The sequence below is a fragment of the Equus przewalskii genome, chromosome 4, assembly GCF_037783145.1.
Source record: "Equus przewalskii isolate Varuska chromosome 4, EquPr2, whole genome shotgun sequence".
Classification (NCBI taxonomy): Eukaryota; Metazoa; Chordata; class Mammalia; order Perissodactyla; family Equidae; genus Equus; species Equus przewalskii.
Window position 1 is genome coordinate 101321925 of NC_091834.1, and position 25525 is coordinate 101347449.

The following is a 25525-nucleotide window of genomic DNA, read 5'->3' on the forward strand; positions in this document are numbered from 1 at the left end:
TCTGAGCAGAAGGCCTTGTAGCCCTTTTGTTCGGTGGATCCAGAGGAGTTGCCCCCACCCTCTTCAGTCCCCACATCTGGCCTCCTAACCGGCTCTCTATCCACTGCCACTAGCGGGCGCCCTGCTCCAGGGTTCCCACTGTCCCAGCCCTCTTACAGTGGCTAGAGCCTTTATCCCGGGAGGCGTCTAGAGACCTCTCCTAGGGGAGGTTTCTTGGGACAGGAGAGGAACCTGGAGTCCCCTGGGTGCTGGGGGCCGTCCAGGCTCCTCTCTGCCCTGCTGCCCTGTTCTCTCTGGTGTGGTCCACGTCTCCCTGGGCTCACGTGGCTCGTGCCCATTCTTGCTCCCCCTGCAGTGGCTGGGGCGTGGGCTGTGTGGGAGGCCTGGGGGCCCTGCAGTGTCTCCTGTGGAGGTGGCCATCGGAGTCGCCGGAGGAGCTGTGTGGATCCTCCTCCCAAGAATGGTGGCGCCCCCTGCCCCGGGGCCTCCCAAGAGAGAGCACCCTGCGGCTTGCAGCCCTGCACAGGGGGCACAGGTAAGGCAAGCGGGGCTTGGGTAGGGGCATCCAGGGGTGGTGGGGCTGGGGTAGGGGCATCCCGTGGTGGTGGGGCCATTGGAGCGGGTTTCTGGGCCTCCTGGTACCCACCCCATCTTGTACCCATCTCCGCCCAGACTGCGGGCTGGGCCGTGTGCATGTTAGTGCTGAGCTTTGCCAGAAGGGGCTGGTGCCCCCATGCCCTCCTTCCTGCCTGGATCCCGAGGCCAACAGAAGCTGCAGTGGACACTGTCTGCAGGGTGAGGGCAGACCTGGCGAGCAGGGGTGATGTGCAGAGAGCCCTCCAGGGGAGTGTGGGGTGCCTACCAGCCCTTAGTCTCCAGCCTCCCCTCCCTGCTGCCCCCCGCACTGGGGCTGAGTGCCCTTCTCCCCACACCTCAGGGTGCCGCTGCCCTCCTGGGCTGCTCCTCCATGACTCCCACTGCCTGCCCCTCTCCCAGTGCCCCTGCCTTGTGGGTGAAGAGCTGAAGCAGCCGGGGATGCCCTTCCTCCTGGACAACTGCAGCCAGTGGTGAGGGTGTCAGCTCCCGTGCACAGGGCCTGAATTAGGGGGCAGTCCCCTCCCCACCCCACCCTTCCCAGTCCTGACCTCCTTGGCCTCTCCCTCCCCTACAGCACGTGTGAGAAGGGGGCTCTGCTGTGTGAACCAGGGGGCTGCCCTGTGCCCTGCGGCTGGTCAGCCTGGTCCTCCTGGGGTCCCTGTGACCGCTCCTGTGGCTCTGGAGTGAGGGCCAGGTTCAGGTGTGCAGGACAGAGCCAGTGAGGGGAGAAAGGAAAATGGGAGAAGGAAGGGAAGGAGTGTGGTGGAGGGGCAGAGCCAGCTGAGCTGACCGGGTGGTGGTGGGAGCCAAAGGGCATCGGCAGAGGGTGGTGGTTGAGGTCAGAAGGACGAAGAAGGCAGAAGGGAGGGGCAGGGAGAGGAGAGCGGGCACCAGGCTGCCTCTCTCCTCAGGTCTCCCTCCAACCCTCCGGCTGCTTCTGGCGGTGCCCCGTGTGAAGGCGACAGGCAGGAGGTTCAGGTCTGCCACACCGAGTGTGGTACAGGTATGGTCAGGAGCCCGCCACCCCTCCCAGGGCCAGCCTCCCTCCCTGCACACCGCCATCGCTGCCCTAGGAACACGGCAGGCTCTGCCTGCCAGTCACTCTGCACCAGTGGTCAGTGAAGCCTCCCAGCCCAGAGGCAGCCCTGGAGCAGGCCTGATGCCCGGGGCTTTGATGAGGAGCAGCCGGAGGCCTGGGCCCAGGCGGTGTCCTCCTCACACAGGGACAGCCCAGGAGCAGGGGGTTCTGGGAGCGGGGGGCGTCTGCGAGCAGGGCAAGGGGGAGGCTGAAGCCACTGGCTGTGCACGTAGGGCGACAGCTGCTGGAGGCCAGATGAAAGTGCCTCGACTGTTCCTTTCTTTCCACAGCCGAGGATGAGGCGGAGGGGAGAGCAGGAGAGTTGGGGGTGCAGGCGTGGGTCCAGGGGTCTGGGCCAGGCTCTTGCAGCAGGACAGGGAGGGAGAGGCCAGTTGAGAGTGGCTGCTGGTGCACTGACAGGTGTCTGAGGGGTCTCTGGGGTTTCCAGCATTGAAGCTGAATAAGGACAGTTGTTTAGAAGGCTCTGGAAGAGCTGATCTGGGGAGAGTGAGGATGGGTGGTGGACCCGTCCAGCTGCAGGCAGGCCCACAGGTGGAGGTGTGGGCGAGTTGCAGCCAGGTTCTATGGGAAAGCTCTGCTCCAAAATTGAGACCTGGGCCCGACAGCGGGCGTCCCAGGGGGGCAGAGGCAGCGCCCCCGCCCAGAGCAGCACTCCCCGTCCTCATGGCCTTCTCTGGCCCCCATAGCCTCTCAGACCTGCCCGGGGTCCCCCAGGCCTCCTCAGCCCCGCCAGGACCCTACAGTAGGCTGCCCTTCCTCTGCAGAGACACTGGGCTGGACGCCCTGGGCACCCTGGTCCTCGTGCTCCCGGAGCTGCCTCGCCCCTGGAGGGGGCCCAGGCCGGCGCAGTCGTACCCGGCTCTGCTCCAGCCCTGGGGACACATCCTGCCCTGGAGAGGCCACCGAGGAGGAGCCCTGCAGCCCCGCTATGTGCCCAGGCATGCCCCCGTCTGTCCCTAGGGTGGCCTGGGCACTGGGCTGGGTGAGGGGCACAGGAGAAGAATGACCCCTTAGGAAGGTTCTCAACATGGAGGCGGGGAGGGGGCCAAACCTAGCTGTTGTCCGAAGCTTCTCCCCTGCCCCCTGCCATCCGCCCCAGGAAGCCCACCCCATGGCTAGCAGAGCGGGCCTAGCCTGAAGGAGTGTTTGGGACAGCCCAGGAGGTGTAGGTGATGGTGGGGGCTGAAGCTACAGTTAAGACCCTGCATGCCACACCTCCTTGCTGTGTCCGTGAGAGTGGACTCGGCTCTTCCTGACAGTGCCAAGTGTCTGGGGTCTGTGGTCCCCCTGGTCCACCTGCTCAGCCCACTGTGATGGAGGCATCCAGACACGTGGGCGCAGCTGCTCTGCCTCCGCTCCTGGGGACTCCGAGTGCCAGGGACCCCACAGCCAGACCAAGGACTGCAACACACAGCCCTGCACAGGTGCCACCCCCACCCCCATTCTCCAGCCCCCACATCCAGTCAGCCCCTGGGGATTTTGACCCCTCCCTGCCCCCGCACATCACTGACCTCTGGCTCCAGGATAGGCCATTCCTTGAGCTAAGGGAGACTGCCAGATATCCTGTGTCTCCTCCAGCTCCCACCCACTGGGGACCAGGCACTGGCTGTGGCCCAAGGGAGGGGGCTTCCTCCGACTTCTCAGTCTTGCTGACTGGCTGCCATCCCGACACCTGCATGCAGGCTCCCCTCAGTCCCTCCATCTCCCTACCCTTCCCTCTCGCCTCTGCAACATTCTGTCTTCCCATCCAGCCCAGTGCCCAGGGGACATGGTGTTCCGCTCGATGGAGCAGTGCCACCAGGAGGGGGGCCCGTGCCCTCGGCTGTGCCTGGCGCAGGGCCCTGGGGTGGAGTGCATAGGCTTCTGCGCCCCCGGCTGCGCCTGCCCCCCTGGCCTCTTCCTGCACAATGCCAGCTGCCTGCCCCCCAGTCGGTGCCCCTGCCAGCTGCACGGGCAGCTCTATGCGCCTGGAGAAGTGGCTCAGCTGGACTCCTGCAACAACTGGTGGGTCCCCAGTGCCGGGGTGAGGGGAGGGGTTGGAGGAGAGGGGCTTGGTGGCTACAGAGGTGGGCAGGTGTGGACTCACGTGCACCGAGGGGCTCAGCCTGGTGCTGGGCATGGGTGGCGGGAATGCTAAGGGAATGAGATACCCGCCTCTATGGCTGGGTGTTGGTTAGGAACTGTCATGCCCATTTGACTTATGGGAAGCCTGAGGCTGAGAGAGGCAAGGGATGGAACCAGCACCTGGAGGGAGGCAGCTAACCTCTCCTCCAGTTACCTCTGTTTCTCTCTCCTGAATATAATCCCCTGCCTGGAGCCACTGGATTTCTGCTCAGAAACCTTGAAGCCTCCAACACTCGCGCGGACACAGGCCCTGCCAGCAGGGGGCGCACTAATTCCTTTCCCTCTTTGTTATTTTCTTTCATTTGATATTTTTCCATCTTTTTTTTTTCCTATCCCCGGCCCCTCCCCCAATTCCCTCCTTCATTCTTCCTCTCCCCCCGCCTCCTTCCATTTTGCTTTTTCTCTCATGGACTCTTTTTCTGGAACTTCCATGTATTTGACAAGTGGGCTTTAAAACATTCGTTGGAGAAGAGTAAGAGGGAAGAAAGCACAGGGTCCTCCTCCCCAAGAGCACGAGCTGGGGGTCTGCTCTTCCTAAGTTGCTCCTATCTGGCCTGGAGAGCCGCTCACAGTCATTTCCTCACAGTGTTTAATACACACACACAAGTGGAATAAAAAGTATGAAAAGGTGACTCCTTGATAAAACTGCGGGACGAAGGGCAGTAGGGTGCCTAAGCACCGGGGGCTCATGGAGGGTGGAGTTCTCACCTGGTAGGAATCCTGGGTCACGACGTGAACTTCGTGTGGCACACGGGGCAACTTGCTTTACCTCCCGGACCCTTGGGGTTCTCTGCTGTGCAGTGGACATGGTGGTCCTGGCCAGGTTGCCCTGGGGATGGGGTTCCCAGGGGCAGGGGCTGACTGTGGGCCCCCTCTCTGCAGCACCTGCATCTCTGGCGAGATGGTGTGCACCTCGGAGCCCTGCCCAGGTACCGCTGATGCTCAGGAATGGACAGTGTGGGTCCTCAGGGACCCTAGGGGGTGCCAGCCCCTTCAGAGATCAACCCTGGGGGGTGTCGGTGATGCCTTGGGGAAGTTGGGGTCGAGGGGTGACTTGGCCTGGCCTCACACGTACTGTGCTTCTCCCCACACCCACCCTGCAGTGGCCTGTGGCTGGAGCCCCTGGACCCCGTGGAGTGTCTGCAGCCGCAGCTGCAACGTGGGCCTTCGGCGGCGCTTCCGGGCGGGCACTGCGCCCCCTGCTGCCTTCGGGGGACCTGCCTGCCAGGGCCCAGACATGGAGGCTGAATTCTGTAGCCTGCGGCCATGTCAAGGTGAGAACAAGGTCCTCAGAACCCTCCAGAAAGGAGCCAAGAACACTCCAAGTCCCTACCCCCCGGACCCCGAGAGAGGTGCAAGGGCTTTCCTTAAGAGATGCCACAAAGACGTGGTCCCCAGAGGGCCCTGAGAGGGGTTCTCCCTGGAGGCCAGCCCTGTTCCAGGCCGAACCCCGGAACCTCCTGAGGAGGTGTGAGTTCTCCCGAGGTGGGATGTGAGGCTGCAGGGGTCTGGGATCCGGGGTACGAGTGACCGGGTGTCTGGGTGGGAGGAGGAGGTGGGGCTGTGCTGGCTACTAGGGCAGGGCTGCTGTGACCTGAGTGCCCTCCCCCCAGGTCCTGGTGGGGAGTGGGGCCCCTGGTCTCCGTGCTCCGTGCCCTGTGGTGGTGGCTACCGGAACCGCACCCGAGGTGGTGGCCCGCACAGCCTGATGGACTTCTCCCCCTGTGGCCTGCAGCCCTGTGCAGGTGAGGGCTGCCCTGGGCACGCACTTCCTCCACCATGTCCCTGCCCTCAGTTCTCATCCCCACCCAACTCAGGGCCCTGTCATCCCCTCCCTGTCACTGCAGGGACCCCTCCCTGAGCTCCTGTGCAGCCCCACAACATACCCAGCCACCCCAGAGCTGATGCCTTTCTGGGTTTGGGAGCCTGGGGGAGAGTTGAGAGCACCTGGGCTGGGCCATCAATTTCTGTGTCCTCAGGGCCGGTGCCTGGCGTGTGTCCCAGGGGCAAGTGGTGGCTGGACTGTGCCGAGGGCCCTGCCTCCTGTGCAGAGCTCAGCGCTCCTCAAGGGACTAACCAGACCTGCCACCCTGGCTGCTACTGCCCTTCCGGAACGCTCCTGCTGGTGGGTGTCCTCCCCGCCTGGCCTCCTCTGGGCCTGGGGTCCCTGGGTGGCAGGGAAGGGATAGGCAGGGCCTGGGCAGAGCCACAGCCAAAGGTATGGGGCTGGAGCCAGGGAGACCTTGCAGAGTTGAGGACAGAGCACTGAACTCAGGGCTCAACTTTGCCAGCAGCTGCAGGTGACCCTGGGTGAGTCACATGTGTCTCCCAAGGCCCTGTTGTCTGGTTTGGTGATAGGTCTAGAAGGTCTTTGTGATTCCTGCCTGCTTGAGTGCTCTGACCTCTTATGTTATCACCAGTTACTTATTGAGCACCACTGTATGCTCAGTCTTGGGCTAGGCTACACTGTGGGGAAAGCAGGCTCTGCCCTCAAGAAGCCTCCACTCTGAGAAAACCAGACCCAGAGCCCCTAGAATGAAGACAGAACCATGTGATGCCCAGGAAGTGAGCTTTGCACATTGTGGAGTGCAAGGTGCAGAGGGGCAGGGGCTGGGTCAGTCATGGCGGGCTTCCTGGAGGAGCTGGACCTGACTTGCCCATCAGAGATTGGAGGATGTGGAGAGCAGGGAGGTGGCCACTCCCATCAGAGGGCAGGGGGAACCAGGGCTGGGAAATGAGGTGGGTGTGGAGGAGTTTGGACAAAAGCTTGTGGGGTAGTCGGGAGGGCTTACAGAGATGCTGCTGGACCGTAGGTGTGGTTCAGGGACAGACTCCTGTCGGGTCTGGGTTCAAATCAGGCCCTTGCAGTGGTAGCTCTGTGACCTTGGGCTTCTTTGTTTGTAAAATTGGGTTAATAATGTGCCCCTGTAAGTCTGTAAGACAGTAAAGTGCTTCCCAGGGCCTGGCCAGCAAACCTCAGTACAATTGACTTTGAATCATGCTGCTGGATGGCTGTTTTTTTAAAAAATTTGAGACACAAGCGACTTCTGTCTGAACTCCTTGTGCACATAGTTTGGTCTGGTCTTCTTTTGTTGATGAAAATGTGGGCTTTTTACATCATTGCTGTACCAATTGCACGTTTCCTATTTTGTTAGTTGATTTTGTGGACATTTGACAGTTCAGTCTCATGTCCTGCGATCAGAGACGGTCTTTTTCTCCCAGAAACTGGGTGCTCTGGGCCCCTCCCCGTGGTCCCCGCAGCTGAGGGCGTGCATTTCCTGATGTTGGGGAGAAGCCTTTGAAGGGTGGGAGCCTGGGAAGGGGGTGCTGAGCTCTGACTCGGAGAGCAGGCCAGCCCGGAAAGCAGAAGATGACGGAGGGCTTTTGATTCCAGAACAACGTGTGTGTGCCCTCCCAGGACTGCCCCTGCGCCCACGGGGGGCGCCTCCACCCCCCGGGCAGTGCTGTTCTTCGTCCCTGTGAGAACTGGTGAGACGCAGTGGCCCTGTGACCCCTAAGGCCCCTGCTGTCCTTCCTCAGTGGCAGGGATGTTGCCCTCCAGTGGGCCCTGGAGACGCCCCGTCCCCCCCAGGCACGGCCCTCCAGCTCTCTGGGGCTGAGCCTGCTCGCCCCCTCGCCCACGCCACCCCCACCAATCTTCTCTCTTCCCACCTGTCTAGTCTGCCGGGGCTGCCGCGGTAACCCCACAAACTGGTGGCCTGAACACTGAAGTTTATCTTCCCATAATTCTGGAGGCTAGTAATCTAAGATCCAAGTGTCAGCAGGGTTGGTTCCCCCTGAGGGCTGTGAGGGAGAGTGTGTTCCAGGCCCCTGGAGTTGTTGGCAGCCGTCGGCATTGCTGAGCTTGTAGCTGCGTCCCTCCAGTCTGTATCCATGTGGCCGTCTTCTCCCTGTGTCCTCACACGATCTTCCTCTGTGCACATCTGTCTCTGTGTCCACGTTTTCCCTTTGTATAAGGACACCAGTCATATTAGATTAGGGCCACCCTAATGACCCCATTTTAACTTGATCACCTCTCTGAAGACCCTCCCTCCAGATAAGGTCACATCTGCAGTCACATTCACATATGTTTGGACTCCAACATAAGAGTTGGGGGGACACAGTTCAGCCTGTAGCAGCGCCCCAACATCTGCCGCTCTTCTTCCAGCTCCTGTGTCTCTGGGCTCATTACCAACTGCACCTCCTGGCCTTGTGCGGAGGGTGAGAAGGGGCCACTCCTGACTGCCCCCTGCACACTCCCTGTCACCACAGTGGGCCTGCACGGGGGTGGGGACAAAACCCTCGAGAGAGGTGGGGGCAGGGAGGAGGGGCATCCCTGTCCTTGTGCATCATCTCTGCCGGCTGGCCCCTCCAGCCTGTGCTCGCTCCGTCCTGTCTCCGCCTCCCCGTCCTGTGCACCCTCAGGTCAGCCCACATGGTCGCCCTGGACCCCATGGAGTGAGTGCTCGGCCTCCTGTGGCCCTGCCCGACGCCACCGGCACCGCTTCTGCACCAGGCGCCCTGGCATGGTGCTGTCCAGCATGGCGCTGCTGCCCCCACCGGCCTCGGCCACGCCTCTTTGCCCAGGCCCCGAGGCTGAGGAGGAGCCCTGCCTCCTGCCAGGGTGTGACCGTGAGTCCCTTGGGGCCCTGGATGGTGCCCTCTGTGCCCTGTGGATACCCCTGGCCCTGGTCAAGCCCCCCACCACTTCTTCCTCTGCTGTCCCCCCAGGAGCTGGGGGCTGGGGTCCTTGGGGGCCATGGTCCAGCTGTAGCCGGAGCTGTGGGGGAGGCCTGCGGAGCCGGACCCGAGCCTGCGACCAGCCCCCGCCCCAGGGTCTGGGGGATTACTGCGAGGGGCCTCGGGCCCAGGGGGAGACCTGCCAGGTTCTGCCATGCCCAGGTACCTGCCAGGGGTGGGGGGGGGGGAGTCAAGGAGCAGAGGTGGGGAACCTGGAGGAAGCTTCACAGGGCAACGGGCCGGGGTGGGCAACCCACACACTCAGCCCATCCTGTGCCCTCCCCTAGTGACCAACTGCACGGCCATTCAAGGGGCCGAGTACAGCCGCTGTGGCCCTCCCTGTCCACGCTCCTGTGATGACCTAGTGGTGAGTCTGGGCTCCCTTGGCACGCGTGCCTGACCACTGCCCCAAGCATCCCTTTGTGGGAAAGCAGGGTGTGGCTTTGGGACATGGCCCCTTCTAGCCTGGGGCAGTCCAGCCCTGGCAGGGCGGGGTGGGGTCTGCGCCCACCAGGCCGGCTCCTCTCGTTCCAGGGGGTGAGGCTCACTCAATAGCCCTCGTCTCGTTACAGCCAACATTTCTCGATTTAAGCAGTTTATTACAAAAATAGCGTAAACACATAGGAAGGGGAAATTATTCCATTATCTCATCTTATACACCACCAGCACTTTAGTGTACCGACCTTGACTGTGTGTGCGTCTGTGTAAATGAGTGTTTGTGTGCATGTGTGTGCATGTGAATTTGCTTGGGTGTGTGAGACTGTTTGCTGAGTGACTGCCCAGGACCATGGAGAGGGACCGAGGCATCTCCGTGTCCTGTGGAGCCTGCATCGTGGTGGCGAAGCTGACCCGGATCAAAGATGCCCAGAGCCGTGGAGGAGGGATGGTGCTGTGGGGCCCTGTCTAAGGAGGTTGGGGAGGCTCCACACAGACAGAGGGAGGAGGAAGGGGTGGTGCCTGGCTCCCGGCCTCCCCCACAGGACCCAGCTCCTTCCCAAATGGCCTCCCTCTCCCACCAGCCTTCTGGTCCCCTGCTCTCTAAGTTCTGGGGAGGTCCGGGAGATACCCAGGTTCCCCCTGAACCCTCCGTGGGGTTCACATTTGGAGAACACTCCCACCCAGGGAAGCTCCTCACAGGCTTTCCTCCCCATCCCGTCTCCTCCCCTGGGGAGGGGCCACAGCAGAAACTCCATGGAAACTCGAAGCCTGGCTTGTTGTCCTCCCTGCCTTTCTCAACAAAACTTCGAGGTATAAACTGTGTCTAGAACATAACAACCGTGAACTGGAGCCTCGCACTTTCTCCCCTCTGCCCTCCTCAGCCTCTTTCTTACCTCCTGTGACTGTGCTGACCCCCAAGGCACCCTGTCCCCACCTCCTTAGGCCCCGTTTTCTGCCTGACCGGAGCCCTCCTTTACTGTCCCCAGCACTGTGTGTGGCACTGCCAGCCTGGCTGTTACTGCCCCCCGGGCCAGGTGCTGAGTGCCGACCGGGCCATCTGCGTACAGCCTGGCCATTGCAGCTGCCTGGACCTGCTGACTGGGGAGTGGCACCGGCCGGGCACTCAGCTGGCGAGGCCAGACGGCTGCAACTACTGGTGAGGCGGGCACGCGGGCAGGATGCAGGTGCAGGGGTGAAGGCGGAGCATGGGCAGGATGCAGGTGCAGGGGTGGGGGGGGCTTGGGCAGGATGCAGGTGCAGGGGTGAGGGCGGGGCGCAGGCAGAAGGCAGGTGCAGGGGTGAGGGCGGGGCTCGGGCAGGATTCAGGTGCAGGGGTGAGGGCAGAGCATGGGCAGGATGCAGGTACAGGGTGAGGGCAGGACTAGCCCACTTCATTTCTGGTGTACCTGAGCTCTCCTGGTGTCAGCTGATGCACGTTAGACCCCCACAGTCCCTGAGAAGATGCGGCAGGCACCCTAACCCCTGTCTGATAGGTGAGGAAACTGAGGCGGCCAGCTCCATGGTTTGTGCTCTGGGAGCCGGGGGCTGGGTGTGTTCTCTGAGGGGGAGGAGAGGTGACACGGGCAGTGTTTCCTCTCACTGTCTGGCCCCAGTCGGCAGCAGACGACCTGTAATCATTCCCCCGTAGGACACATGGTCTGCAGGACACCCGAGAGGCCCTCAGTGGGACAGGGAGCAGGATCTGGAGGCACTGGAGAAAGGGAGGGGGTCACAGATCCAAGACCTCAAAGGGAAATGGGGGGCCTAGGGGTGAGGGGGAGAGAAGAGGCAGCCCAGGAGGGGTGCGTGTGGAGGGTACGGGCAGGACTGAGCGTCAGCTCTCCCTCCTTTGCCTGCATGCCCCGCCCAGCACCTGCTCGGAGGGGAGGCTGACCTGCACAGACCTGCCTTGCCCAGGTACATACCCAGCTCAGAAGGAGGTGAGGAGAAGCGGCCCAGGGTCGCAGAAGGCTGGGCCTGGGGAAAGGACAGCAGTGCCCCAGCGCCCGCCATTGTTCCCCACAGTGCCTGGAGGCTGGTGCCCGTGGTCGGAGTGGACAGCGTGCACCCAGCCCTGCAGGAGCCAGATGAGGACCCGCTCCAGGGCCTGCACCTGCCCTCCTCCTCAGCACGGGGGAGCCCCGTGCCCCGGGGAGGCCGGGGAGGCAGGGGCCCAGCATCAGCGGGAGACCTGCCCCAGCCCCACTGCGTGCCCAGGTGAGATGCCCCCACTAGTCTGCCCCAGTCCCAATAGGCTGGGCCTCCTGAGCCTCCTAAGGCAGATGATTCTGTCTTTCTGGCACAGTGGACGGAGCCTGGAGCCCATGGGGACCGTGGTCTCCCTGTGACACGTGCCTGGGGCAGTCCCATCGGAGCCGGGTGTGTAGCTGGCCCCCTACTGAGGGAGGCAGGCCCTGTCCTGGGGGCCATAGGCAGAGTCGCCCTTGCCAAGACAATTCCACCCGATGCACAGGTGAGGGCTTCCACAGAGGTCTGGGAGGGTCCCTTGTAAAGCTGGGGAGACGCTGACTCTGACCTTTGAGTCCCCTGTACACATGCATGTCACTCTCCGTGAGGAGCAGCCATTGGGTCACTCATCCCATGGCCCTGGGGCAAGGTGGGAGGTCCCTGCAGGTGGGGGGCGTGGCAGGATAGGATCCCTCAGGATGGGCCCCGACTCAGCACCACCCTCTCTGCTTCTCTCCTGCCACAGACTGTGGGGGTGGCCAGGAGCTTCTTCCCTGTGGGCGGCCCTGCCCCCGCTCCTGCCAGGACCTGTCCCTGGGGATGATGTGCCAGCCAGGCTCGATGGCCTGCCAGCCCAGCTGTGGGTGTCCCCCTGGGCAGCTGTCCCAGGATGGCCTTTGTGTGTCCCCCGCCCACTGCCGCTGCCAGTACCAGCCTGGAGCCATGGGTCAGTGCCACCCCTTGTCCTCGCCCATGGGTCCCCAGAGCATTGCAGCGCCCCCTTCCTGGCCCCTGGTCCTCTGCCCATTGGGCCCAACCTGGGGCCACAGGATAGGAATGGGTAACCTTGGCCTCCCCAATGCCCCAGGCCTTAGTCTCCCCTGACTCCTACCACGTCCCTTGGCTGGTCCATGTTGGGGCTTTCATGTCCCATGTCCAGGATCTGGGGCACCGTGGGGTGGAGTCTGGTGGGGAGGGAGGTAGAAGGCAGTGGGGTAGGAGGAGGGATTTAGGGGGTACACTGAGCTGTCTGGAGTCCCCAGCCCCACTCCTGTGCCCTCAGGGATCCCCGAGAACCAGAGCCGCTCAGCAGGGTCTGGGCTCAGCTCCTGGGAGAGCCTGGAACCCGGAGAGGTGGTGACTGGGCCGTGTGACAACTGGTGAGCCAAGAGAAGCAGGGAGGGGATGGGCTGCCAGCCTGGCAATAGGGCCCTCCCGGGAGTTGGGGGGGTGGCCTGTCTTCTGAAGCCTCCTCCTTGTCCCCAGCACCTGTGTGGCAGGCATTCTGCAATGCCAGGAGGTGCCTGGCTGCCCTGGCCCTGGGGTGTGGAGCTCTTGGGGCCCCTGGGAGGACTGCAGTGTTTCGTGTGGGGGAGGGGAGCAGCTGCGCTCTCGACGCTGCGCCCGGCCCCCCTGCCTGGGGCCTGCCCGCCAGAGCCGCACCTGCCACACACAAGTCTGCAGAGGTGAGCCCCAGCCCAGGCTCTGCCCTTGACACTCCGACCTAGGTTTGATTCCCATGCTGACATTTGACCCTGACGCATGGATGCCTTTTGTCCAGGCCAGTGATGGGCAAGTGGAGGAGGAAGTAGCCAGATTTGGGCTGTGCCAAGGGTGGGGGAGCCTGTGGGTGTGGGTGTGACATTGTCCCTGAGGGACACAGCTCAGGGAGGGGGGTGTTGGCACGACTCGGAAAAGATGGTGGGGGACAGGCACCGGGGAGAGTAAAAGGCAGATGGTGAGGTGGGCGCAGAAGGAGGCAGAGAGGGCGGTGGGGCAGGAGCTGGGCACTGACGCAGGTGTTGCCTCAGAGGCAGGCTGCCCGGCCGGGCGACTGTACCGGGAGTGCCAGCCCAGCGAGGGGTGCCCCTTCTCCTGCGCCCACATCACTCAGCAGGTGGGCTGCTTCTCCGATGGCTGCGAGGAGGGCTGCCACTGCCCCGAGGGCACCTTCCAGCATGGCTCGGCCTGTGTCCAGGTCAGAACCCACCTGACCAAGAGCCCAGGGCCCACCCTTACCCCCAGCCCATCAGCTCATCACCTCTACGGACCCTGTGGCCTCTGGACAGCTCGCCCCTTCCTCACAGGATCCTGGGCAAGCATCCGGGCATGGGGGCCGTCCGAGGCCTCTGCTGCCTGCGTTGAGGGGCAGGCAGAGTTCTAGTGCTTAGAGCGAAGGCTGAGGCGCTGCAGCCTCTGGGCGTCCCTGGTCCCCGGGGAATGGGGACGTTGTCTGGGGCCCTGCCCTTCACCAGCACATCTTCCTGGCTCCCAACTCCAGCTTAGAGCCGCCCCTGACTGAGGTGTGGCCGGGTGTCCCCTCTGGCTCCTTGATGCCCAGCTCCTGGCAGCGAAGGGCGGTTTCCTGCCAGGCCTCAGTGGCTCCCCACACCATTCAGGCCACTGCAGGGAATCATGGGTCCTCACTGCCCCCCTTTGCCCTTCCACGCCCTTGTGGGGAAAGCGTCCCCTCACCCTCGCTCTGCCTGGCCCCAGAGACCTTGCCTCCGACTGTGGGGTCCAGACAGCAGGCAGGTGCCCACTCTGCTCTGTCCAGCCCTATAGGCACACAGGGATTCCTTTGAACCCTAATCCTGAAGCTGGCATCCCAGTGGGCTCCCCCTAGCCAGGGTTCCAGAATGCCATGGCTGGCAGGAACCCGAATAGCCACCTAGTCCCCACCTCCTGACTTAGAGCTGATGACATTGAGCCCCAGGGTGGGAATGGGCACACCAAGTCAGCCGACAGTTATTGGCAGAACTAGACGCAAACTCAGATGTTCTGATTCCTAGCTGAAGCCCCCTCCCATGCTGTCTCCAAGTCTTGTCCTGTCAGGGCCTTGGTTGACCTCGCCTGTGTCCTAGCTAAGTGCTCTATGTAGCAAGGTTGGCTGGCCATCTCGGTCAAGCCCCTAGGCCACGCACCTCTCACCTCTCACATTCATACCCCTGATGCGGGTGAACAGTTCCACTTGTTCCCGGAAGTGCTCTTCTGGGGCCCAGAGCCCTCTCCTGGGGCCACACACCTCTCTTCCTCCCCTTCCATTCTTCCCCTGCCTGCTTTGTGCAGAGGGCTGGCACCAGGGCTGGTGGCTCCAGCCTGTGCGATGTCACTGTCTCCTCTGCTCCCACCCCCCAGGAGTGCCCGTGTGTGCTGACAGCCTTGCTGCTGCAGGAGCTGGGAGCCGCCAGCGCTGACCCTGAGGCTCGCCCACCCATTCTGGGAGAGGGGGGTCAGCCCCTTGGGCCTGGAGATGAGCTGGGCTCGGGTCAGACCCTCCGTGTAGGCTGCAGCAACTGGTGAGGGGGACGAGGAGGGTGGAGACATTTGAGGTCACAGGAGGGGGAGCACTGGGCTGCCCTCTGCCCCCCTGGCCTGGGCTAGCCCTGGCTCCATCTCCTCACCCTTCAGGGCCAAGACCTTTGCCTACACCCCTTTCTCTGAGGGTCCGTCCTTCTGGCGCCTCACCCTTACGCCCTCTCCCCAGCTCCTGTGTGCACGGAAAGCTGTCTTGCTCTGTGGAGGACTGCTCCAGGGCTGGTGGTGGCTTCAGTCCCTGGGGTCCATGGGGTCTGTGCTCCCGCTCCTGTGGCGGGCTCGGCACCCGCACCCGTAGCCGCCAGTGTGTGTACCCCACGCCAGCTCCCGGCGGCCAGGGCTGCCTTGGGCCCCACCAGGACCTCGAGTACTGCCCCAGCCCAGACTGCCCAGGTGAGGAAAGCAGGAGGGGAGAGTCTGGCTGGCTGAATCCACTTCAGCTGGCCTCTTGTCCTTTCTTATTTCTGTCTGTCGCTGTTTCATTCTCTGCATCTTTCTTCCTCTCACCTTCTAGCTCTGTGTTTCTTTTCTATTCAGGTACATTCAACCAACATTTCTGGAGCTCTTGCCAAATGCACAAATTGGAGTTGGGGTAGTGAGGACCCTGACCTTGGAATCCAGGGGCTCAGATAACCCATTTCAGTATGTGATGAGCCCCGTAGGAGGGCCCATCTGCTATGGGAGATCAGGGAGATTGAGAATTCTCCTTGAGCAACAGTCTAGAAGGGCTTCCTGGAGGAGGCAGCATCTGAGGGGGTTTGAGGGATGCGAAGGACGTTAACAAGCATTGGAGGGGAAGGAATGCCAGGTAGCAGGAACGGCTTGAGTAAAGACCTTGCTGCCACGAGAAAGTGCTGTACCTGGACTGTCTGTGGGAGACCAGGTGGAAGGAAGGGCTGAACCAGATAGCGGCGGGTCTGGAGCTCAGCCACCAGCTTCTGGCTTGGTCCTGGTGCACTGCAGGCTGGGAAACATTTCTGAGCTGGGTTTTCCTTTGGCACAGGGGCTGGAGGGTCCACGGTGGAGCCAGCGACGGGCCTTCCAGGTAGCCCAGACTCCTTGGGTCTTGGCCCTGCACTCCCTGCACCCCTGCCATGCGGCCTCCCTTGGGAAAAGCAAGTCCGGGGCCTCCTCCCTCCCCACACCTGCTTCCTGGGGGGCGGGACCCCAGGGCAGACTCATCAGGAGATGCCCCTGCCTCCCCTCCCCCAGGTGGCTGGGGCCTGTGGTCCCCGTGGTCCCCCTGCTCCAGCAGCTGCACAGACCCCGCTCGCCCTGCTCTGCGCAGCCGCACCCGCCTCTGCCTGGTGAACTGCACCAGCGGGGACACTTCGCAGGAGCGCCCTTGCAACCTGCCCTCCTGCACAGGTGCGTGTACTTCCAGTCTCGACCTCTGACCCTGACCTGTGTCTGAACCCTGACTATCCCCTCTAACCCCAACTTTGCCCTCAAACAATTCATTCTAACCCCTAGCCCCCCACCCCCAAACCCTGACATCTGATACCCATTAAGCAAATATTATCTGATTTGGCATCTGATCTGAATCCATGCCTGTCTCCGGACCCTGGTCCCCTTTGCCACCCCCACCAGCTGCTGGGAAGCGCTGCCAACTTGCAGCAAATCCTCACCCACATGTGTACCGAATACCCCCCAACCAAGGTCCCTTCCAAATCCCTCTGCAGCCCCTGTGGGGCTGGGACTACTGTCCCCTATGAAAAAGGGGAAACTGAGGCCCAGGGGCCACAGCCACACAATAGTCAGTATCAGATCTGGAAGGGGAACCCGAAGGTCTGGATGAGGTCAGAGCTGGCCCAGCAGAGGAGGAGGTCTGCCCTTGAGCTGGGCAGGTTCTGTGTGGCCAGGGCTGGCTCCAGCCCAGCTTCATCGCCTCCCACAGAGCTGCCGCTGTGCCCTGGCCCTGGCTGTGTGGCCGGGAACTGCTCCTGGACCACCTGGGCCCCGTGGGAACCTTGCTCCCGAAGCTGCGGGGTGGGCCAGCAGCGCCGCCTGCGGGCGTACCGTCCCCCAGGGCCCGGTGGGCACTGGTGCCCCGACATCCTTACAGCTTACCAGGAGCACCGCTTCTGCAACCGGCGTGCTTGCCCAGGTGAGGTGGGCTGGTGAGGACCAGGGCGTGCTCTTCCCTGGCCTCAGTGCCCCTCCCAGGCACCCGGCCACCTGAGTGTGGCACTTCCGTCTTAGTGCAGGACCCTGCCCCAGGCTCGTGGGACACGGGGGCCCTCTGCCTGAGCCAGACCCCTCATGTGGCTCTTCCTTCTCCCACTTAGTGCCAGGAGGCTGGTCCCGCTGGAGTCCCTGGTCCTGGTGTGACCGGAGCTGTGGAGGGGGCCGATCCCTGAGGAGCCGTCGTTGCTCGAGCCCCCCACCCAAGAACGGGGGTGCTCCCTGTGTTGGGGAGAGGCACCACGCTCGGCTCTGCAATCCCATGCCGTGTGGTATGGCAGTGGTGACAGCACATCCCTGGTGGCCTGTGCACTCTGCACAGCTCTCTGCACCCCCACCTCTAATTTCATCCCCACATCACTTTGCAACATAGACGGGGCGTTACCCCATTGGCCAGTTAAGAAAACTGAGACCCACAGGGGTAGATGGAGGGATCTGGGCATTGGGTAAGGGCTCCCTGTGCCCAGTGATGAGCTGCTGGAACCCACCCACTGCCCACCCCAACCCTGGACTAGAACTCACTGTGTCAGCTTTGCCCCACTCTCCCATTCCTAAAGAACCATCCTGCCCTGTCGAGATTCTCGGAGGATTTGAGGGTGACAGTGATGAGTGTACCTGGTGCCCGGGATGTGGATTGAGCCAGACAGCTGTGATCCCCTGCCCTCCCCCACCTGCTTCAGCTCCTTCTGTTATTGGTCCTTCGGAGCTCACTGACCTCACGGACCGGGTTACTCTAGGCCCCACCCCCTCTGTTAGGCCACCCCCTACACACATTGCCTTCCATCTCCCTGCGGATGAACACAAAGGAGCCACATAGGTGAGAATGTTGGCTTTTCAGATGCACAAATTCAGTTCAGCTGGACAAACATCTGTTGAGTGCCAGGCTAGATGCTGGGAACTCACAGGCAGAAGCAAAGAGCAGCTCTGTCCCTCAGAATGTCCCATCCCAGGGTCTCCCCAAAGCCCCATGTTCCCATGGGCACCAAGGTGGGGACAAGGACAGGGCGTATGGCTTCCTGGAGGTAGGGGTGGGCCCCCTTGGGGCAGCGGGAGGGTTTCTGAGCCCTGGGGCTCAGGGTCCTCTTGATTCTGGTCCTCCCCATCTGCTCAGAGGAGGGCTGCCCAGCAGGCATGGAGGTCGTCAGCTGTGCCAACCGCTGCCCCCGCCGCTGCTCAGACCTCCAGGAGGGGATCGTGTGTCAGGATGGCCAGCCCTGCCAGCGGGGCTGCCGCTGCCCTGAGGGTATGTGCTGCCCCGACCCTCCGCATGGCATGTCAGGGCAGCTGGGCAGGAAGGCAGCTGGTGCCTGGGGTGCCAGTGCAGCTCTGAAGGGTCGCCTCCCCACAGGCTCCCTGGAGCAGGACAGCGGCTGTGTGCCAATTGAGCACTGCGAGTGCACGGATGCCCAGGGCCACAGCTGGGCCCCAGGGAGCCAGCACCAGGAGGCCTGTAACAATTGCTCGTGCCAGGCCGGGCAGCTCTCCTGCACGGCTCAGCCCTGCCCACCACCCGCCCACTGCACCTGGAGCCGCTGGTCAGCCTGGAGTCCCTGCAGCCGCTCATGTGGGCCTGGCGGGCAGCAGAGCCGCTTCCGGTATGGGGCTGGGCCAGGCTAGGGTCACCTCTCCCCACCCCGGGTCTCCCGCTGCCTGGACACCGTCTCCCTCTCTGACACCAAGTTCCTGGATCCTGCCCCCCACCAGTGATTGCATCCAGCCTGTGTCCTGGCCAAGCTTTTGTCCCTGCTCATCCTTGCCTTTCCTTAGCCACCTCCGCGCCCACCCTGGGTTTCCCCATTGGGTGTCCCTTAGGAGATGGAGGGGTGATGAAGGGCCCTGGGCCATTTCTTGCTTTCTCTGCCCCCGGCCCCGCCCAGGTCCTCCACGTCAGACTCATGGGCCCCGGAGTGTCGGGAGGAGCAGTCCCAGAGCCAGCCCTGCCCTCAGCCCCCGTGCCCACCCCTGTGCCTGCATGGTGCCCACTCCCGCACCCTAGGGGACAGTTGGCAGCAGGGCGAGTGCCAGCAGTGGTAAGCCCAGGGGCAGGGGCAGGGGCAGGGTGGCCTGTACTGTCCTGCTGGACAGCAGCATCCCTGAGTCTGGGCTCCTCCCCTCAGCTCCTGCACCCCGGAGGGGGTCATCTGCGAGGACACCAAGTGTGCAGGTCTGGGTTTCACCCTGATCCCTACCTCACCCCACCCTACCAGCCTCGCTGTCCATCTTGCTCTGTATCCTCTATTTCCCTCCCGCCTGTTTCCAACTGCCACCCCCTGTCCCACAAAGGTCCTGCCCAGCCCTCGGGGCCTTCGCTCCCTCTGACTCCTCTAACCTCATTTGTCCCCTCCCACAGAGCCCGGGGCCTGGACACTGTGGTCCCCCTGGTCTGACTGCCTTGTCTCCTGTGGAGGTGGAAACCAGGTCCGCACCCGGGTCTGCATGGCCTTGGCTTCTCGCCTTGAGCCCCGCCACTGCCTGGGCCCCGACACCCAGACCCAGCACTGTGGGTGGCAGCCTTGCCCGGGGCTGCAGGAGGCCTGCTCCTGGGGCCCGTGGGGGCCCTGTTCCCGCAGCTGCGGCCCCGGCCTGGCCTCCCGCTCTGGGTCCTGCCCCTGCCTGCTGGCCGAGGCTGACCCCAGCTGCAATGGGACCTTCCTTCACCTGGACACCCAGGCCTGCTACGCAGGGCCCTGCCTGGGTGAGTGTGCAGGGAAGTGAAGTCCCTCCCCGGCTTTCCTCCCTGGGGAAAACTCAGGGAATAATATGTGTTTTCCAAACCCCCAGATTATTCCCCCAAAATATATCTACATCTGTTCCTCCCCCATTTTTGTTTTATTCTTGTCTGCTTTCCCCCATCGCTTCCTCTGAGATGTGACTCTCACTGCTGGGTGACAAGGAACCCTGCCAGCTGGGACCTTTCTGAATTCTTGGCTTCCTTTTGCCTTTTTCCTGTGCAGGGTGCTGGTTGGGGCTGGGATGAGGGGGGAGAGCATGTAAGAGAGAGGCCCCTGGCTGACATCCCCCACCTTGGTCCCTAGAGGAGTGCGTGTGGAGCAGCTGGAGCAGCTGGACGCGATGCTCATGCCAAGTGCTGGTCCAGCAGCGCTACCGACACCAGGGACCAGCTCCCGGAAGGGCAAGGGAGGGCCCCCCCTGCACACGGCTGGACGGCCACTTCCGGCCTTGCCTCATCAGCAACTGCTCTGGTGAGGCCCCAGGAGCAAGCTGAACCCTGGCAGGGGCCTCCCAGGGCCCCCACTTGGACTCTCAGCTCATCTCAGAGCGAACCTCAATGCCCCCAGGACCTCAGAGCAGTTGCCCTGGCCTGCGCTGACCCTTGCCCTCGGCAGCCCAGCTACTCCCCTGCCCCACCCTCAGCTACTCTCTCGTCACAGCTGTTCCCCACCCCTGTAGCCTTCACCGTGATTTTCCCACTTTGCAGCTGTGGGCCCAGCAGAGGCTTTGTCCACTTGGAGCTGCCCCCAGGCACAGTGGGTCTGGCCCACCTCCTGTTGTAGCTGCCCTCCATTTCTGCCCCTCCGTCTCCCGTAGACCAATCCCTAGAGCACCTGCTGGCCCCTAACTCCCCGCAGCCCCGATCCTCCATGCAGATTCCTGGGTCTCCAAGGCCCAGACCCGCCTGCCCCTTCCCTGGGGGCACCTACACGGGTGGAGTGGGTACTGGATGGGCGACATTGGGCTGTCCTTTCTGGCAGCAGGGGGGCAGTCTTACACTCCTACAGGGTGTCCCCAAGGGGCCTCGATGGGACCCTGCACTCTGTGCCCTGGGCTTGGGGGTCAGAGGTTGCCTCTGGGCTGCCCCCCATCAGTCTGCCTGCCTCCCCTCCAGAGGACAGCTGCACTCCTCCCTTTGAGTTCCAGGCCTGCGGCTCCCCCTGTGCTGGGCTCTGTGCCACACACCTGAGCCGTGGGCTCTGTCAGGACCTGCCACCCTGCCAGCCCGGCTGCTACTGCCCTGAGGTGAGGGGTGGAGCTAGCGGAGAGGTCCCAGGAGAAGGGGCTCCTCTGTCCACACTCCCACACCTCCTCCCTCCCTTCGTGATGCCCACCGTGACACCCCTCCTCATGGTGCCTCCTCGTGGTGCCTTAGTTCTTCACATTCTACCTCGTGGCTGTTCGCCTATCCATTCCCTCAGCAACACGCCTGTGCACCTGCTGTGGGCCAGGCACGGTGCTGGTGTTAGGACGCAGAGATGACTGCCACACAGCCCTGTTCCTGTGTCCCCTCCTGCACAGGGGCTGCTGGAGCAGGCTGGGGGCTGCATTCCCCCAGAGCAGTGTAGCTGCCAGCACATCTTAGGAGAAGGAGCCGGGGTGACCCTGGCCCCCGGGGAAAACCTGCAGCTGGGCTGCAAAGAGTGGTGAGTGATGGAGGTGGGGGAGGCAACACTAGAGGGCTGGGGCCAGGGAATGGACTAGGAGGGGGCAGGGGCCCCCAGGACAGCCTGACCTCCACAGAGAAGGTCAAGTTAAGGCCCCCAGGCCCAGCCCCAGCCTCATCCTGCTCCAGATGAGCCCAGAGCTCAGGTTACCCCTACATGAGGCCCCGCCCACCACTCTGGGCTGGATCCTGTCTCCCGGAGTCCACCCTGACCACTCCCTCCCACAGTGTATGCCAGCACGGGGAGCTGCGGTGCACCAGCTGGGGCTGTCAAGGTAACCCTGGACTAGGGAGACCAGCTGTCCCCATTTGCCCAGGACTGGGGGGTTTCTGGGACCTGGCACTTCCAGTGCTAGAACTGGGGCAGTCCCAGACAAACCAGGATGGTTGGTCACCCTGCCCTGGCTGCCCGCCGCCCACCTCCTCCAGCTTTCCAGGTCACAGCCCTCTGTGTCCACCACGGTCGCTGGGTCTGGGGATGGTCACTGGGTAGGGCGCCCACACGCTGCCCTTCCTAGGTCTTCTGCCTCTCAGTGGCTGGTCCGAGTGGTCGCCTTGTGGGCCCTGCCTGCCCCTTGGTGTCCTGGCCCCTGCCTCCAGGGCTGCCCTAGAGGAGCGCTGGCCCCAGGACCCAGCCAGCCTCTCCCCGACCTCGGCCCCTGTGCTGGCCTCGGAGCAGCACCGCCATCGCCTCTGCTTGGACCCTGAGACAGGGAGGCCATGGGCCGGGGACCCAGACCTCTGCACTGCACCACTCAGCCAGCAACGCCTCTGCCCGGACCCTCAAGCCTGCCACGGTGATGGGGAGGGGCCTAGGCCAACAGGGCAAGGGGCCTGGAATGAGGGTGGAGGGGGTCCTGGCTAGGAGGGGCTGGGCCGTGTTGTTCATTTCTGTGCCTGGGTAGTTAGCTGACCTGCTAACACTCCAGGGCCTGCTGGATTTGAGGAGGGTGGGGCCGCAGCTGGAAGAGAAGGAAGGGACCCCTGGTCGGGGAGTGGAGCTCAGGGTGTGCCAGTGTCTGCTGGGCTGGAGCCCAAGGGCTGGGGTGGAAGCAGGAGGCAGGGGAGGTGAACCCTGGGCACTGACTTCCATTTTACCTCCTCAGACTTATGCCAGTGGAGTCCTTGGGGGCCCTGGAGCCCCTGCCAGGTGCCCTGCAGTGGGGGGTTCCGGCTGCGCTGGAGAAAGGCAGGGGTTCCCCCTGGAGGAGGCTGCCGGGGGCCATGGGCTCAGACAGAGAGCTGCAACATGGGGCCCTGCCCAGGTAACCCCCCAAACCTGGCGTCCGGAGGAGGAGCCAGGGACAGTACTGTCAGAGATAGCGCCTGAGGGGGATGTTGCCTCTGCCCCTGGAGGCATGCAGTGGAGGGCAGGGCCTGAGAACGTCCCTAATGTGGACTCCTACCTTCTGGTCCTCAGGGGAGAGCTGTGAGTCCAGGGACACCGTGCCCACCCCTGACTGTGCCAACCAGTGCCCTAGAAGCTGTGCCGACCTCTGGGACCGTGTGCAGTGTCTGCAGGGACCGTGCCGCCCAGGTGGCCAGGCCATGCCTGGGAACCCTGGGGAAGCCAGGGCAGCGAGTGTGTGGCCTGGGGGCGGGGACAGACTGCGGGGTCATGAGTAACAGGGCAACAGAGTGGGTCCTCGGGTCACTTTCAGCGACTGGCTGGGGGTCCTGTGTAGAGGGAGCCTCAGTCGAGATGGGCTGTGTCTGTGAGGATGCTCTCAGGCAGCCTCAAGGGCCCTGGGGTGGTACCCACACACAGGGCGGCCTAGAGCATCCCCTTCTTGAGCTTGGGGGTGGGAGATATCGTGGAGACCAGGTCACGTCGGGGAGGGAGGTGGCAGGCGGAAAGGATGCTCCAGTGCCAGCCTGAGGCCTTGGAGTCCAGAGGGACTCGTCGTGTGTGCCTGCCCTGTCACTGAATCTTGCTTGTCCTTCCTACCCCTACACCAGGCTGCCGCTGTCCCCCTGGGCAACTGGTACAGGATGGGCACTGTGTGCCCATCTCCTCTTGCCGCTGTGGCCTCCCCAGCCCCAATGCCTCGTGGGTCCTGGCCCCGGCCGAGGTGGTGCAGCTGGACTGCAAAACCTGGTATGGCTGCCCACTGCAGGCCAGGCGGGAGGACAGGAGCTTCGGATGGGAGGCCTGGGGTAGGTCAGGGTCATGGGCATTGCTGGGGAGCAAAACTCTGTTCACACTGATTCGGGGCTGGGGCCCTTTCTGCACACCCCTGTCCACAGCACCTGTGTCAATGGGTCCCTGTTGTGTCCACGCCATGAGTGCCCAGTCCTTGGGCCTTGGTCAGCCTGGAGCAGCTGCTCAGCTCCCTGTGGTGGGGGCACCACCAAGCGCCGTCGGAGCTGTGAGGAAGGTCCCAGGGGGGCACCATGCCAAGCCCAGGACACAGAGCAACGGCAGGAGTGTAACCCGCAGCCCTGCCCCGGTGAGTGCCCAGTGGTGGGTGCCTGCCCTGCCCTTTGGTGCTGCTGAGCTGAGGCCCCTGGCCCAGCTGACACTCACCAGGGCAGGTGGCAGGTCCTGAGGTAGCCCCCTTGGGACTCCACATCACTATCTGTGTGCTCCCCTAGAGTGCCCACCTGGTCAGGTGCTCAGTGCCTGTGCCCTCTCGTGCCCGCGCCTCTGCTCACATCTGCAGCCTGGTGACCTCTGTGTGCAGGAACCCTGCCAGCCTGGCTGTGGCTGCCCTGGAGGGCAGGTAGGTGTGGGCGCCGGGCCCTGACTCCCACCTGGGGGAGCAGGCAGGTATGGGGGTAGGAGGCACTGACTGGAGTCTAACTGGAGCCTGCACTGCCCCAGCTGCTGCACAATGGCACCTGTGTGCCCCCCACTGCATGCCCCTGCACCCAGCTCTCCCTGCCCTGGGGCCTCACCCTAAGCCTTCAAGAGCAGGCCCAGGAGCTGCCCCCAGGAACTGTGCTCAGCCGGAACTGCACCCGCTGGTGAGGGCTGGGGGCTGGGGGTTGGGGGAGGCAGGGGTTGCTGAGAATGGGAGTGGGGAGGAGGGCACAGGAGGCCTCTGAACACATGCTTCTGTCTTCCCAGTGTCTGCCAAGGTGGAGCCTTCAACTGCTCCCTCGCTGACTGTCAGGGTGAGATGTGGGCCATACAGGCCGCTGCTGGTCCCTCTACAGCCAAGGCTGGGCTGGCCCTGATGAGGGGAGAGGGCCCTGCCCACCCTAAGCATGGCTGCCTCCTTCAGGAAGCCCCTCCCCCATCTGTCCACACTGCCCCGCATCCCCAGGCTCCCTGCCCAGTGTTCCCTGGTCCACCCGGCATGGTCCACCCTGGGTGGCTGGGGCACTTGTCAGGCACACTGTGAGCACTGAGCCAGGGCTGTGAGTGAGGCTGGCAGTGGAGGGTTCTTTCCCTGCAGATGAGGAAACTGAGGTTATAGGGCGAGCTGAAACAGCACCCTTGCCTGGCAGTCTACAGGCCGTGCTGTCTGCCCTGTGCTGTCACCCCTGTCTGATCAAGGTCGACAGCCCTTTGCTAAGGGCCCACATGTGCCCAGCTCTGCCACACTGGGCTCTGTGTGGATTCAGAGACACACTGGGCTAGAGAGCCCCAGGCATCCCCGGCCTCACCTGCCAGAACAGGTAGAGACAGGAGACAGTCCCTGGCTCACTAACAGGCAAGCTGCACCCACAAGGTGTGAAATCAGTGCTGGGAATGGAGAAGTTGGGGTGGACAGGACTGGTCAGGGGAGGCTTCCTGGAGGAGGCGAGAACTGAGCTGGGCCCTGCTAGTATTTGGAAGGGTGGGTAAGAGCAGCGAGGTGTGTTTGGAGACCTAGATGGCTAGAGGCTGCTGGAGCCAGGTGGGCAGTGCATGGGGAGGGAGGAGGGACTTGGGGGTGCCCAGCGTGGGAGGGGGGAGAATTGAGGCTAGACCCAGGGCTGACCCATGTGGTGGGGTGGGTGGTCTTCCCTGGTAGACTGCCCCCCTGGGGAAGTGTGGCAGCAGGTGGCCCCCGGGGAGCTGGGACCCTGCGAGCAGACATGCTGGGAGCCCAACGCCACTGAGTCTCAGAGCAACTGCAGTGCGGGGCAGGCCCCAGGCTGCGTGTGCCAGCCTGGGCACTTCCGCAGCCAGGCGGGACCCTGCGTGCCTGCAGACCGCTGCGAGTGCTGGCGCCACGGGCATCCCCACCCGGTGAGTCACTGCAGCCCCTCTGTGGCCCTGAGCCCTTCTCAACCCCAGCCTCCCATCCACTGGCTCCTCCCCTGCTCTGGGGCCCGCAGCAAGGGGCAGCTCCACTGTCGGCCTGTCACACTGGGACAGTCTCTGAGCCCCCATGGCCCACCTGCCCCTAGAAACTCTTGTTGCCGACTCCTGTCTCAGGCCACTGCGCTGGCCAGGCCCCAGGCTGGGTTCAGGGACGGGGTAGTGTTACAGAAGGGTTGGCATGTGC

At 63.3% G+C, this 25525-nt stretch overlaps 1 protein-coding gene across 1 annotated transcript in view; it reads left to right on the forward strand.

Moving 5' to 3' along the window:
• SSPO (SCO-spondin) overlaps positions 1-25525 on the forward strand; it is a 45514-nt gene that overhangs the window by 17519 nt on the left and 2470 nt on the right. The window contains exons 35-83 of the mRNA XM_070616716.1: positions 356-535; positions 673-795; positions 938-1067; positions 1172-1297; positions 1509-1600; positions 2461-2634; positions 2956-3120; positions 3448-3700; positions 4703-4749; positions 4924-5094; positions 5434-5565; positions 5800-5945; positions 7215-7309; positions 7989-8041; positions 8246-8452; positions 8552-8722; positions 8848-8927; positions 9985-10154; positions 10869-10915; positions 11024-11215; positions 11304-11471; positions 11712-11912; positions 12249-12345; positions 12452-12651; positions 12997-13163; positions 14324-14484; positions 14673-14896; positions 15507-15548; positions 15716-15871; positions 16401-16610; positions 16792-16959; positions 17799-17930; positions 18036-18282; positions 18565-18717; positions 18805-18851; positions 19038-19382; positions 19723-19890; positions 20535-20665; positions 20942-21066; positions 21315-21361; positions 21605-21883; positions 22193-22351; positions 22507-22623; positions 23046-23184; positions 23334-23536; positions 23682-23809; positions 23911-24053; positions 24157-24203; positions 25049-25266. Of these exons, the coding sequence (XP_070472817.1) occupies positions 356-535; positions 673-795; positions 938-1067; positions 1172-1297; positions 1509-1600; positions 2461-2634; positions 2956-3120; positions 3448-3700; positions 4703-4749; positions 4924-5094; positions 5434-5565; positions 5800-5945; positions 7215-7309; positions 7989-8041; positions 8246-8452; positions 8552-8722; positions 8848-8927; positions 9985-10154; positions 10869-10915; positions 11024-11215; positions 11304-11471; positions 11712-11912; positions 12249-12345; positions 12452-12651; positions 12997-13163; positions 14324-14484; positions 14673-14896; positions 15507-15548; positions 15716-15871; positions 16401-16610; positions 16792-16959; positions 17799-17930; positions 18036-18282; positions 18565-18717; positions 18805-18851; positions 19038-19382; positions 19723-19890; positions 20535-20665; positions 20942-21066; positions 21315-21361; positions 21605-21883; positions 22193-22351; positions 22507-22623; positions 23046-23184; positions 23334-23536; positions 23682-23809; positions 23911-24053; positions 24157-24203; positions 25049-25266 (7376 nt within the window). The remainder of the gene's footprint in view (positions 1-355; positions 536-672; positions 796-937; positions 1068-1171; positions 1298-1508; positions 1601-2460; positions 2635-2955; positions 3121-3447; positions 3701-4702; positions 4750-4923; positions 5095-5433; positions 5566-5799; positions 5946-7214; positions 7310-7988; positions 8042-8245; positions 8453-8551; positions 8723-8847; positions 8928-9984; positions 10155-10868; positions 10916-11023; positions 11216-11303; positions 11472-11711; positions 11913-12248; positions 12346-12451; positions 12652-12996; positions 13164-14323; positions 14485-14672; positions 14897-15506; positions 15549-15715; positions 15872-16400; positions 16611-16791; positions 16960-17798; positions 17931-18035; positions 18283-18564; positions 18718-18804; positions 18852-19037; positions 19383-19722; positions 19891-20534; positions 20666-20941; positions 21067-21314; positions 21362-21604; positions 21884-22192; positions 22352-22506; positions 22624-23045; positions 23185-23333; positions 23537-23681; positions 23810-23910; positions 24054-24156; positions 24204-25048; positions 25267-25525) is intronic.